The 14,561-nt window shown below is 40.7% G+C and overlaps 1 protein-coding gene across 1 annotated transcript; it reads left to right on the top strand.

The window, feature by feature from the left end:
- The first annotated feature begins 190 nt into the window (after nt 1-190).
- LOC124141227 (polycomb group RING finger protein 1-like) lies at nt 191-13,872 on the top strand. Its single transcript, XM_046509166.2, has 8 exons — nt 191-322; nt 1,186-1,291; nt 1,444-1,596; nt 2,264-2,347; nt 2,463-2,562; nt 3,349-3,490; nt 7,241-7,318; nt 8,086-13,872. The coding sequence occupies exons 1-8, from the start codon at nt 311-313 to the stop codon at nt 8,137-8,139; spliced, it is 729 nt and encodes a 242-aa protein (XP_046365122.1). The 5' UTR covers nt 191-310; the 3' UTR covers nt 8,140-13,872.
- The last annotated feature ends 689 nt before the right edge of the window (nt 13,873-14,561 follow it).

Below are 14,561 nucleotides of genomic sequence, written 5' to 3'. Positions count from 1 at the left end.
CTTAGTTTTCCAGCCACCGATACGAATATCCTTATTTATAAAACCGAAAAGTTCTTGGTCACTGAGTTAGCATTATATATAATTATTAAATTCTATAATTGTTTTTACAGTTGACATATAAATATTTAGATATCCCACAGCTCGTATTTCACACGAAAATCTTTTACGATTGTTTGGCTGTAAATGTTAGCTTTACTTTCATTTTCTACACTTCCGGTTTGACATTACTTCCGGGCGTAATGCATGAGGAACGCAATTAAACGTACTTTACGTTGATTTGTTAGCGTTACATTTGACATTCATTACTCTAATGATGGATGAAGTAAGTAAACATTCCAATCGCGCACCATGTCATATGTCTTTTAGATTTGTAAAGTGAATATGAGAATTGAACTAATATTCTTAGTCACCATGGTCACTTTCACCAGAAACACAATCATCACAAATTATGAGACACCAAAACCAGCTGTATGTATTAGATGCACTTAAGCATGGGCTATTTAACAACAACCCAAATTTAATATTGGTATGTTGGAGAGAAGTAAAGAGTTAGTCGTTTAAGACGTTTCCCACTGCATCTTCCTTGTAATTTAGGTTTAGTTTTGAGCATGGTAAGTACTGGCACCAGTGAGTAGTCAGTTATAGTAAATAATGGGTGCCAGTTGATAAACTCTTTAAGCAGTATGTTTACCAGGAATGCCAGACGTTTACAAACATTAAATGACAATGTGAATATTGCAAAAATCATAATTACAAACAGACACAGACACTCTGTCATGTTTATTATAACATTAACATTGCAACATATTCAACTTCAAGCTCATAATGATCATAGACATCAAGATGGGCAGCACTTCCAGACTACCAGAGACTCGCTGTTATCAGAATAACAACAATTTTGGACCACATCCCTATTTTGTCCACAAACACCAGCATTTTGAAAATACATTCTCTGTATTATGAACATGATAAATGGCCAATGTACATGATGATGTAATTGTATGACTTGTCCTCACAAACATGATATTGAGCAAGAAGAAGGGCATTCCAGGTGGAACCAGTTCTCCAAAACAATTATAACTATGGCAGCACTTGACAAGACTAAGTCACCCAAGCCCCTCTTGCTTTCAGCTAGTTATGATCTTGAAATGAAAACATCATAACTCAATTAAATTCTTGTTTCAGTCAATGATGCACATTCGAATCCGTGATGTGAATCCCAACATTGTGTGTTCCCTCTGTGCTGGCTACTTTATTGACGCCACAACTATCACAGAATGTCTCCATACATGTAAGTTGAATTTCAGATGTAAGATGTAATTACCTGCAACATGTGGGAGTGAGTTGCATTACTTTGGACCATAACATGAGTATTGTAAAATCTGATCCTGAGGTCATATGAACTGAAATATTTAAGTTTGATTGTTTATTCTTGTGTTTCAGTTTGCAAGAGTTGCATTGTAAAGTACCTTCAGACCAGCAAGTGTTGTCCCCAGTGCAATGTCAAAGTTCATGAGACGCAGCCATTGTTTCATCTGCGAGCTGATCGCACACTTCAAGACATTGTGTACAAACTGGTTCCGGGGCTGTTTGAAAGTAAGAAATATTGCTTTTTGTTTCTGAATTAATTCAGAACAAAATAATCATGGCGTTCTCACTATGAGTATGACCATGCTAACCACAGGTATGCCATGATATAATTTGAACAGTTTGTAGATAATAAGAAAAAGCATATTAATTAAGCAGATAAGTTATTTAACATGTGTAAGGCTGAAAATCAATGTAACCTTGATGGAAAAACAAAATTTCAGCAGTTATATTATTACTTTTTATGGGGGAAACTGATACAGCTGAATTTATTATCCCAAAATTGAACTTTGATCTCTTGAACTATGAACTTCCGGAACATCAAGAAAGGACATTTGAAACAAAATTGGAAAGAACCCTGAAGCAAACTCCTCTGAATAGAAATAAACATCTGATTCAAATACACACTGGGTGTACAGATCTTCACAATAACTTAACTAGATTAACCAGCTTTACAGTAGTGTCCATCACATTTTTTGGAATCAGAGTGGTTACTAGGATACCATTGGGAGCTGAAGGCTCCTCTTTTTCTATCATGATTAAAGTTGATTATGTTTTAGGTTGCATTTGAACAGCTGTTTTTTTTCTTTAAACCCAAAGTAGATGCCATCAAACTTATCAGTGCAGCAAAGACTATTTTTGAGTCAATTAGAGTGAATTGTTTGTGTGTCTTCAGGTGAAGAAAAAAGAAGAGAAGAATTCAACAAGGCCAGGGGAACCATCACAGTGAAAAAGGATGGCAAGGAAAAGAAGATAGAAGGTGTGTGAAAATGATTTAAAGCAAATATCAAATCAAGTTTCATTCACAAAAATGACATGTTACGTAAAATATTGGTGCCATGGTTAAAGGTAACCGCCTGTGTTTCTGTTGCCAGAGAACCAGTTGGCTCCTCGTCTGTCCAGCATCCTCAACAACCCCCAGAGTTACATGTACAGATATGATGAACAGATCTGTCTCTGCCTAGAGAGGTTTGGGTAAGGTTCTCTCTTCATTACTCACTAAATCAAGCTACCTGATTGGCCAATAAAATCTGTGGTCATACAAACTGATAATAATATTTTACCCTCATGTTCTCTACATGCAGCTATCTTCCTGGATGTTGAATAATCAACATCCAGGTCTTTGTCTTTCTGTCGAGTTATTAATCTCTACTCAGTTCTGCATTTGATATTGTATGCCTAGATACATTATTTTACATGTGGTTAATAGTATAAATGGGACAAGTTGACAGAGACTGGTGTATTGCACTTGTATCAAAGTATAGGCATTATTAAAGTTATTAATGGACATGATCGAGGTCAGTTTTTTAAGATGTTGGTTTATTAGAAACAATGATTGGTAGGACAAACCAATGATCATAACCTTGGCGAATCTGGGATACGAACATAGGATCCTGGCATGCCTAAGGGACGCAACTTTTCACAGAGAATTGCAGCTCCTTAGATGACTGGGAACCCTGTGTGCAGAAGTGTATGAATTTAATGTTTATTTACAACATCATCAGCTCTTAGAATCAGATATTTATGTGTTATGTTCCACTTGTCATAGAACTATTTGTCACCATGTCTTCAAGCAAATCTGAAGAAAAACGCCCTTGTGGGACTGGTGTGATATTTTGGCTGTTATATACTACTCAGAAGAAGTTAAGGACCACCTGTAGTACTGTAGTAACATGAAAGAGTCCTTAACTTCTTTATGAGTAGTATATCTTTGGCTGATTCCCTCACTGTCATTACAAAAGTGTCCATGTGTTGTTGCAGACATCAGACTGTGTCACATCATGGAAAGAATGTGCAGCTGCAGCCGTTAGAGAAGAAGTTTGTTCGGTGCTCCATTCGTGTCCTCATCTCCCATCTCAAGTCCATGCTGTACAAGAAACTGGGCATCCCATCTGCACTGAAGGTGAGTCAGATTGAGTCAGTCTCGCCAACTTGGTTGATGCCTTTCATCGTATCCCAATAACGTGGATCGATGCTCAATCTTTTACAGACAGCTGTCATATAGCTGGAATATCAAACAAATCAATCTATATTGGCATCCCTGGACCCATCTACCCATCAACATGCTCAGTCCATATTGGCATCCCTGGACCCATCTACCCCTCAACATGCTCAGTCCGTATTGGCATCCCTGGAATCATCTATCACTCAACATGCTCAGTCCATATTGGCATCCCTGGAATCATCTATCCCTCAACATGCTCAGTCCATACTTTCATCCCTGGACCTATCTATCCCTCAACATGCTCAGTCCATATTGGCATCCCTGGACCCATCTATCACTCAACATGCTCAGTCGATATTGGCATCCCTGGACCCATCTATCCCTCAACATGCTCAGTTCATATTGGCATCCCTGGACCCATCTATCCCTCAACATGCTCAATCCGTATTGGCATCCCTGGACCAATCTATCACTTAACATGCTCAGTCCTTATTGGCATCCCTGGACCCATCTATCCCTCAACATGCTCAGTCCTTACTGGCATCCCTGGACCCATCTATCCCTCATCATGCTCAGTCCATATTGGCATCCATGGGCCCGTCTATCCCTCAACATGTTCAGTCCTTATTGGCATCCCTGGACCAATCTATCACTCAACATGCTCAGTCCATATTGGCATCCCTGGACCCATCTACCCCTCAACATGCTCAGTCCATATTGGCATCCCTGGAATCATCTATCCTTCAACATGCTCAGTCCATATTGGCATCCCTGGAATCATCTATCCTTCAACATGCTCAGTCCATATTGGCATCCCTGGAATCATCTATCACTCAACATGCTCAGTCCATATTGGCATCCCTGGACCTGTCTATCACTCAACATGCTCAGTCCATACTTTCATCCCTGGACCTATCTATCCCTCAACATGCTCAGTCCATATTGGCATCCCTGGACCCATCTATCACTCAACATGCTCGGTCCATATTGGCATCCCTGGACCAATATACCCCTCATCATGCTCAATCCGTATTGGCATCCCTGGACCCATCTATCCCCCAACATGCCCTGTCTGTATTGGCATCCATGGGCCCGTCTATCCCTCAACATGCTCAGTCCATATTGGCATCCCTGGACCTATCTGTCCCTCAACATGCTCAGTCCATATTGGCATCCCTGGACCAATATACCCCTCATCATGCTCAATCCGTATTGGCATCCCTGGACCCATCTATCCCCCAACATGCCCTGTCTGTATTGGCATCCATGGGCCCGTCTATCCCTCAACATGCTCAGTCCATATTGGCATCCCTGGACCTATCTGTCCCTCAACATGCTCAGTCCATATTGGCATCCCTGGACCAATATACCCCTCATCATGCTCAATCCGTATTGGCATCCCTGGACCCATCTATCCCCCAACATGCCCTGTCTGTATTGGCATCCATGGGCCCGTCTATCCCTCAACATGCTCAGTCCATATTGGCATCCATGGGCCCGTCTATCCCTCAATATGCCCTGTCTGTATTGGCATCCCTGGACCCATCTATCCCCCAACATGCCCTGTCTGTATTGGCATCCCTGGAATCATCTATCCCTCAACATGCCCTGTCCATATTGGCATCCCTGGAATCATCTATCCCTCAACATGCCCTGTCTGTATTGGCATCCCTGGACCCATCTATCCCCCAACATGCCCTGTCTGTATTGGCATCCCTGGAATCATCTATCCCTCAACATGCCCTGTCTGTATTGGCATCCCTGGAATCATCTATCCCCCAACATGCCCTGTCTGTATTGGCATCCATGGGCCCGTCTATCCCTCAACATGCCCTGTCTGTATTGGCATCCCTGGAATCACCTATCCCACAACATGCCCTGTCCATATTGGCATCCCTGGAATCATCTATCCCCCAACATGCCCTGTCTGTATTGGCATCCATGGGTCTGTCTATCCCTCAACATGCTCAGTCCATATTGGCATCCCTGGACCTATCTATCCCTCAACATGCTCAGTCCATATTGGCATCCCTGGACCCATCTATCCCTCAACATGCCCTGTCCATATTGGCATCCCTGGATCATTCTATCCCTCAATATGCTCAGTCCATATTGGCATCCCTGGACCTATCTATCCCTCAACATGCTCAGTCCATATTGGCATCCCTGGACCCATCTATCCCTCAACATGCCCTGTCCATATTGGCATCCCTGGAATCATCTATCACTCAACATGCTCAGTCCATATTGGCATCCCTGGACCTGTCTATCACTCAACATGCTCAGTCCATACTTTCATCCCTGGACCTATCTATCCCTCAACATGCTCAGTCCATATTGGCATCCCTGGACCCATCTATCCCTCAACATGCCCTGTCCATATTGGCATCCCTGGAATCATCTATCACTCAACATGCCCTGTCTGTATTGGCATCAATGGGTCCGTCTATCCCTCAACATGCTCAGTCCATATTGGCATCCCTGGACCTATCTATCCCTCAACATGCTCAGTCCATATTGGCATCCTTGGACCCATCTATCCCTCATCATGCTCAATCCGTATTGGCATCCATGGGCCCGTCTATCCCTCAACATGCCCTGTCCATATTGGCACCCAGTGTCCGAAAACCCATAACACGGGGATATATGTTGTATTAATGTCATGTTTGCAATGGAGATTTTTGTTTTTTTTAACAAAAGGTAAGTACAAGATAAGTTTTTTTCAATATGCTTTAACATGGGGAAAGGGTCAGACATTGCGTGCTTGTGAAAGTTGTTCTTGTGTCTGGGGGATAAAATTTATGGCTGTATTGCTTCCAGACCTGGCAGGTAGCCGGGTGCACAGGAGCCATACCCGATTTTTTAAAAGTACTGATTAAACTTCAAAATTTTACTGCATCTGCCATCTTTGATTATTTGACTTATTGACTTTTGCCATTGACTTTTTTACATTTCTTGATGTGAATGTTGTCCAAACTGCACAAAATTGCTTAAAATGCAATCAAATGTTTAAAAAATTTCAGGGGTGGGGGTGGGGGAGGGTGTTCATGCTGACTACCCCCTACGACTCCACCTCCACCATCATTTTTTGGCCCCCCAAGGTAGCATTGTAGTGAGGAATCCTGTATATTATGGCCTTATGAAGGATCAATCCTACTACAGAAAGCTCTGCTGTAACAAGGACCCGTGAAGATCCGTGTAGAATAATAGGTCTTCAGCAGCTCATGCTTGCCGTAAAAGGCGACTATATGCTTGTCCTAAGAGGAGACTAACAGGATCGGTGCCGTCTGACTCGCTGACTTTGTTTTATGCTCATGATGTCAATCACTGGATTGTCTGGGCCAAACTTGATTATTTACTGACAGCGTCATATAGCTGGAATATTGCTCAGTGTGGCGTTAAACAACAAAACAAGCAAACAAACAAACAAATCAATCCTTATTGGCATCCCTGGACTCATATATCCTTCAACATGGCCAATCAATATTGGCATCCCTCTCACCTAAAACAATCTAATGTTAAAGGTATTAAGATGGCTTTTGGGAGGTGTTGTTATGTGTAAGCAGTATTGGGGCATGGCAATGTTTCAGTTTATGTTGCATACCTGCCTTCCCGATGTGGATCCCCCACACCATATTGGTGTTTTATGGCCCCTGTTGTGTCCACTGCGTGTCAATTGAGTACACAAAAGGTTTGGATTTGTTGCAGTTGGAGGTGTTGTGTGGGGAGGAGGAGATGGCGGATGAAATGTCCATGAAGCAGATCTATCTCATGTACTGGTGCCGGGTAAGTCAGGAGTGTTACCCAGAAGGGTTGATAGGTCAAGACCTTGTTCCCCAACAAAGTGATCTTAGGGCTACGATTGTTGTAAGTCTATAGCTTGTAGCTTGTTGGTTATTCTGGAATTATTTTGTAATTTCAATTATAAAATTGAAAATGATTTGAATCTCTTAACAACTGACTTCAATATTTTATGCAGGTATGTAAATCTGGTTTGTACACACCAGCTTGTCATAAGAGGTATTAGTATTGAAATACTAAGGAATGAATTAAAACACTTGCACTACTTATTGAAGATAGGGGTAGAATAGGTTTTCAGCAACCCATTCTTGCCGTAAAAGGCAACTATGTTTGTCGAAAGAGGCAACTAACAGGATTGGGTGGTCAGACTTGCTGACTTGGTTGAAGCATGTCATTGTATCCCAACTATGTAGATTGGTGCTCATGATGTCAATCACTGGATTGTCTGGCCCAGACTAAATTATTTACAGACTGCCATCATATAGCTAGAATATTGCTGAGTGCGGCATTAAACAACAGACAAACTATTATCAGCCAATCAGGAAACATTAGTCTGCCATGTGGGTGTGGCCTAAATATATTTCAGTTTATGGAAAGATGAACCAAAAAGAATTCCTTGGTTAGCAAATGAAATGCCACATTATCACTTGCAATTTATTTGTTTGTAATTGATTGTATTTCCACTTACCTGCCAGCTTCTCAATAACATTCAGTTGTAATCATGTCTGATAATTTCCTATTTTGTCTAACAGGAAGTGCCAATGACATTGTTCTACCGAATCCAAGAACCATGGATGATAACGTGAGAGTAGCCCAATCATCGTTTCAAATCTGTCCAAGACACCCGGTGATATCACATCACTCCCATCTGATCACTGTCAGGACAACAATAGAGTTGTTGCCATGGCAACTGAGCAATGGCAGCGTTCGTGACAATTTGTGTTGTTTCCTGCGCTTCCTTATCGTGCATGACTGATCTGCTGAAGATTGTTACATTTGTGATCTTGTACAGTACAGCTTCTCATGGCAGCATTATCGTGTAGACTATTTCACGGTCAGCCATCAAAGACATGTCATCTCATCTATGTTGTCCATTACAAAAGGAACAGCTTTCCTTGTCAAATGTGGTGTAAAAAGATATGCAAGCAAACACTGGATAGGGAAGAAAGACTTGTTAGCCAACTGTGTGATCATCTTCATGTACAAGAGAATGACAAGAATGAAAAGTCATTTATCACGTTTCCACATTCAGTATGGCTCAGATTCCAATGCTGGGGTCTTCATCTAAATGCCAGTTCACTGAACCCCATTAATCCAGAAAACTTGTCTGGATTATTCAGTTTCCTGGTTACCAAATCAGGGGTACAGAATGATGCCCTACATGCAATAGAAGTTAAACTACAGCTGATTTTTCTTATACTCTTTTGAGAAGTGTATAGCTGGATGTTTCTCACACTAAACAGACTAACAGGGTCCAATTTCATGACCATGAGATCTTTCACTCCGGTCCAATACCTTTGTATGCTTGCCGTAAAAGGCGACTATGCTTGTTGTAAAAGGCGACTTAACAGGATCGGGTGGTCAGGCTCGCTGACTTGGTTGATGAATGTCATCGTATCCCAATTGCGTGGATCTATGTTTATGATGTCAATCACTGGATTGTCTGGCCCAGACTAAATTTTTTACAGACTGCCGTCATATAGCTTGAATATTGCCGAGTGCGGCGTAAAACAACAAACCAAACCAAAACTTTGCATGTGAAGATTTGAGGACACCTCAGTAGGATAGGGAACTTTCTAACAGCCAATCAGTGTTAAGGCTTCTAAATTCTCAGTACGAGTGTGTTAAGCATTCAGACAACCAATTTAACGAAGGAATTCCAAAATCCAAAACTTAAAAAAACAGCACCACTATATTTTTGGGGATATGTTACACATCCTGGTGTTTCAGTGCATCATGGGATCTACACCAAAAATATTGTACTGTCGAGTGTATATTGTGTTCTGTCTTGGTTTTCTTTTGCGAACATGGATTTAAAAAAAAAGAGTTAAATTTTTAGATTTCCTAAATGCATTGGTTTCATTTCTTCAGAACCTCCATTCTTAAGAAAAGAAACCAATGCATTTAGGAAATCTGACATTTGATTGGCTCACACATCCTACATTTATATTGGGTGATCAAAGTTTAGAGTTTATCTGATACAACCTTCTATGGAGGTGTCCACAGATCTTTATGCAGAGAAAAGATGTAAGAGTGAAAAGAAATGATTATTATAAGATGGAACAGTTGCAAGTAACAGGGCTTTATACGGAGATAAATGTCAGTAGAGGGTGCCATCAACCCAGTCGTTACCGTTAAAGGAACACATCACTTATTCTTGGTTGCAAGGATGGAAGATTTTTCTTCTAAAATGTATTAGGCCGTTGACAGTTTACCTATTTCTCATGCATCATGCCAGTCCTGTGATTGTGAAGCATGCTGTGTGAAGGGTCAGTTGTGGTTATGTCCTGTACAAACATCGGATTTAATATTTGTTTTGTGAATGTCAAAACTGGAGTTTGATTTGAAGGTTTATTTTCTTGCCTTAACCATGACACGATGGTTTCTCATGTGTGTTCTGTATGTGTATTGAGACCAAAAGCCTGTTGACTTCCAATGAGAATTTCTTGTTTTTATGGCCTTACTCGCACTAAATCTATTTCAAATTTGGCATCCTCCCCATGTTGCTGAAAAGATAAAATAGTTCATTATCATGATAATCACTCAACTATTGCAGTAGTAATCAAGAGGAGTGAGTTTGGTTTTACGCCACATTTAACAATATTCCAGCAATATCATGGCGGAGGATGCCAGAAATGGGCTTCACACATGGTACCCATGTCGGGAATCGAACCCGGTTCCTCGGCGTGACGAGCGAACACTTTAACCACAAGGCTACCCGACCACCCCTAATCAAGAGGAGAAACTCAACGGAATATTGTGGAATCTGGTTTTTACAACACATTCTTCAAATGTTTGGGGGGGGGGGGGGGGGTTGTGTGTGAACTTTCTATTTACTTCTAAGTGAAGCCCACATACTAAAATATCAGAAAATATGTAATGTAATGTACATCATGAAATTTGGCATGAGAGTGTTGTTAGTTAATAAGATCTATGGAATGTGTCACGAAATTTATGTGATTGACGCTTACATTTTTACTACAAAAACTAATCAGCAGACTTGGGTCAACAGTGTTATGCTGGTAATCATGAGAATATTTGACAACAAAGATGCCGCCATACATGGTTGGCAACTGTCATCACTGCTTGGACATCTTGTGACAAACTGACCACACTTGACCTGCAACTTGGTGAGAAGCACTGTCTAAGTCTAGTGCTCTATTACTCTGTTTATTGTGAGCTTTGTTATGTGTCATTGTTTCCGCCTGTGTACACTGCACCTGACATGACATTACAGCATGCTGTAAAAATTGTCTGTACTCAACACAAGAAAATATTGACAGTCATGTAGGGGGCACTTAGAATATTGCTTCCCTGAAGGTCAGGTTGGTGCTTATTGGAGCAGAGTGCTTAATATGGCGAATGTATGCTCAAATTCTCAGCCCCCTGGGGAGTATACATAAAAAAAGTGGAGTTTGAACAACTTGAATCACACTTGCTTGGACTTTCTCCCGAGCATAGCCCCTTTAATGAAGATGTTCATCACTGTGGATTGTTTAAGAATGATTATAACATCAAATTTGACACGAATGTACTGGTGATGCACCAGACTGTTCAGATAATGTAAATAGACCCAAGAAGATCGGAGGAGCAGAGGTCTTCAGCATCCCATGCTTGTCATAAAAGGTGACTAACGGGATTGGGTGGTCAGGCTAACTGACTTGGTTGATGCATGTCATCGATCCATATTGCGTGGGTTGATGCTCACGATGTCAGTCACTGGATTGTCTGGTCCAGACTCGATTATTTACAGACTGCCGTCATATAGATGGAATATTGCTGAGTGCGGCGTTGAACAACAAACAAACAAAGATAATGTAAATAGAATGTGATGTCTGCAAAATTGTTGACTTATCTCATTTGCCTGAAAATGTGATGTTACATGTGATGTGTGTGAAGGATCCTAATTGCATAGATGGATGTTCCTGATGTCAGTCACTGGATTGTCTGGTCCTGACTCAATTATTTATAGATGCCTTAGCTTGTGAAAAAAAGGTTGTGCAAGTCCCTATGACTAGACAGAAAGAAATGAACCCAAAACATTTACTAGTTTGAATAGGGATAAGATGTATAGATACTAGGGCTGGGACGCGTCAAAATGTAATACCCGAGTACCTGATCTCCCTATTACCTGACCCTACCCGGGTACCTGTTGTAGGTGTCAAGGTTGGGTACAAAATGTCCGATTGGGAATTGTTTTACTAGAGCCATGTCAAAAACTATTTAGATACACGTATAAAATGATCTGATCATGCATACACTGAACTTGACTGAAGTTTTATCTTTACATAAACACATAAAAGTCAGAAAGAATGCATGCATAGTCAGAAAACTAAACATGCAAACATAAGTGATTATTATTGTGAATGCAAATGAACAATATATGACATGACTAACCTCGGGTCTGGGTAGTCCTGCAGGTACCCGGGTCCTACTCAGGACCCAACCAACCCGAGTACCAGAGTTACCCATCCCAGCCCTAATTGATACCCCATAAAAATGTGAATGGGGGTGGTCGGGTAGCCTGGTGGTTAAAGCGTTCGCTTGTCACGCCCTGGTTCAATTCCCGACATGGGTACAATGTGTGAAGCCCATTTCTGGTGTCCCCCGCCGTGATATTGCTGGAATATTGCTAAAAGCGGCGTAAAACCATACTCACTCACTATAAAGCTGAGTTCTACTTGCCCTTGGGATACGTCTGACCCACTGACGCCGGCTTGTGTAAATTTCTATCCCTGCTAGAAAAACAGCCAGACACAGGGTTACAATAAATTCAAAGGTCAGTACAACATACCCACCCTCATCCAGTGATAGATGCAATGTTACCACATTATTATTATCATTGGAACATATGGTTTCGAATGACAATGCTGTTGTACCCATCAGTTTTTTATGTGATGTTAAAATGTAAAAATTGTATGTGTTTTCATTTAATCAACATCATAAAGAACATTGTTTCTGTCTTAAGATGTTTTGGGTCAATATGCTAAGATGAAGGCCAAACAAAAATAATGGAAAAATGGTTGGTTGATTTGTTGTTAAAGTTATTTAGCGAAAACTTTAGAAAGATACCAACAACACAAAAACACAATCAACAAAACATTTCATTTTGGGGCAGACACAGGAAATAAGAAATACATTTCCTGCTGGTTTGTCTGGCGACAGTTTTTGATAGTATAACATGAAAAAGGTCAAGGTCAACAAGAAATATTAATTGAATTTTTATTGTCAATTTTCTCAAGCCGTTTTATTCTGTAGTTTGTACTGCAATCTGTTTCATGAAAGTAGATAATGTCCCTTGTGAGCATTTCTGTAAATGAGTAGGGACATTCAACCTTATGTTATAATATTACCGGTATGTAAAACCTAATATTGTTATTTTAGTTCCTTTAAAAACTAAAAAAAATTCCCTAGCAGATATATTGTGAATATTCAGGGCATTTTAACCCTTGCAACATCATTGTGATAGTTAATATTATTTAAGAATTATTATGATACTCCATAATTTAGTTTTTCAAATATTTGAACGAGGGCAAATCTTTTACCCAAGCTATTTTCTTAAGCATTGTTAAGAGATGTAGACAAAAAGTACAAACAAAAAGGCTGCTTGTTCCCTGATATAACCTGACAAATGAGTTTCATACTAATATTTCAATGTTTTTCGTAACTGAAAAATTGACTTTTCCGGTAGGTATGTCCTTTGTTTTCAGAGATCGAGTACTAGTGATCAAACGTAGTTAAACATCGATGAAACCGAGCCCCTACTGTGCTTCTGATTTCTGTAAAAAAATCTGTAATGTACACAAAAAATACGGACTGTCATGTAGATTTCCAAACTTGTTCGGATTACTGATAAAGATTACGTACAGAATGGTCCAGTAGTTGATCAAGCTTATTGGAGCAGGGCACATGATATGGTGAATACGGTAATATGACCTGCCCGAAGTAACTCAGATGGTAAAACTGGACAGGTCGTTGTTAACGCTATTTCTTCTGTGTTTATTAAAATTGCAGAATTGTATGAAATGGAACAGGCACTTAGGAACTGATTATAGAATTGTTAACGGCATTTCATGTTTATGTTCATCTGTATCAGTGATGCTTCTTCAAATTAATTACCAGTATGTACCGGTATGTATTATAAGAATTACTCATTGGATAAAAGATCTGGTCAGCTTTGGGAAGCAGTAATGAAATGTCAATAGAGGGTTATTGCTTGTTGTATGTTATAGGTAATTTTCTACCAAGTATATGGAGTGTGAAAGCTGGTCTGTTCATATGTTGTTTTGATTTGTTAATAAAGAAATTGTTTATTTTTAGACCATTTGTTGGTATTGTTCATATTAACAGGTTCCTGCATTATACAGTGGGAGAAGGGGGGCACACCCCTCCTCTGGACCCAAAGAGGTGAGGTGAAATCGGGTTTAACGTCACGTCCAAGATTGTTTCACTTATATAGTGACGTGCATGCATATGTGTGTGTGTGTGTGTGCGTGCGCGTGTGTGCGTGCGTGCGTGCGTCTGCCTGCTTGTACTAGTCCGGACTGATGCCGATTTATAGTGCTAGCTCACTGAAATACCATGCCACAGTTTAACATGAATACCCCACTCAGACACAGTATACTGACTCCGAGCCGACCAGTCCTTGTTTTAGCCCCTTAATGCCTAGCACCAGGCAGAGTACAAGTACCATCTTTTAACGTCTTTTGGTAAGACGCGGCTGGGGATTGAACCCCGGACCTTCCGCTCTCCGGGCGGACACTCTACCACTAGACCATGGAGGCGGTCTTGGACCCAAAGAGGGGAGGATGGGTAGCCTAGTGGTTAAAGCATTCGCTCATCATGCCGAAGACCCGGTTTCAATTCCCAACATGGGTACAATGTGTGAAGTCCATTTCTGGTGTCCCCCGCCGTATGTATGTATGTACAATTATTGGGTCAAAATGGTTGGTGGTGCAATAAGTATAGGGGCTACTTATATCCCATGCCTATTCATGTAGATATTTTT

This window comes from Haliotis rufescens, unplaced genomic scaffold, assembly GCF_023055435.1.
Source record: "Haliotis rufescens isolate VD_foot unplaced genomic scaffold, xgHalRufe1.0.p SCAF_12, whole genome shotgun sequence".
NCBI classification, from domain to species: Eukaryota; Metazoa; Mollusca; class Gastropoda; order Lepetellida; family Haliotidae; genus Haliotis; species Haliotis rufescens.
The sequence above is the reverse complement of the archived record's forward strand: the minus strand, read 5'-3'. Positions and strand labels throughout refer to the sequence as shown.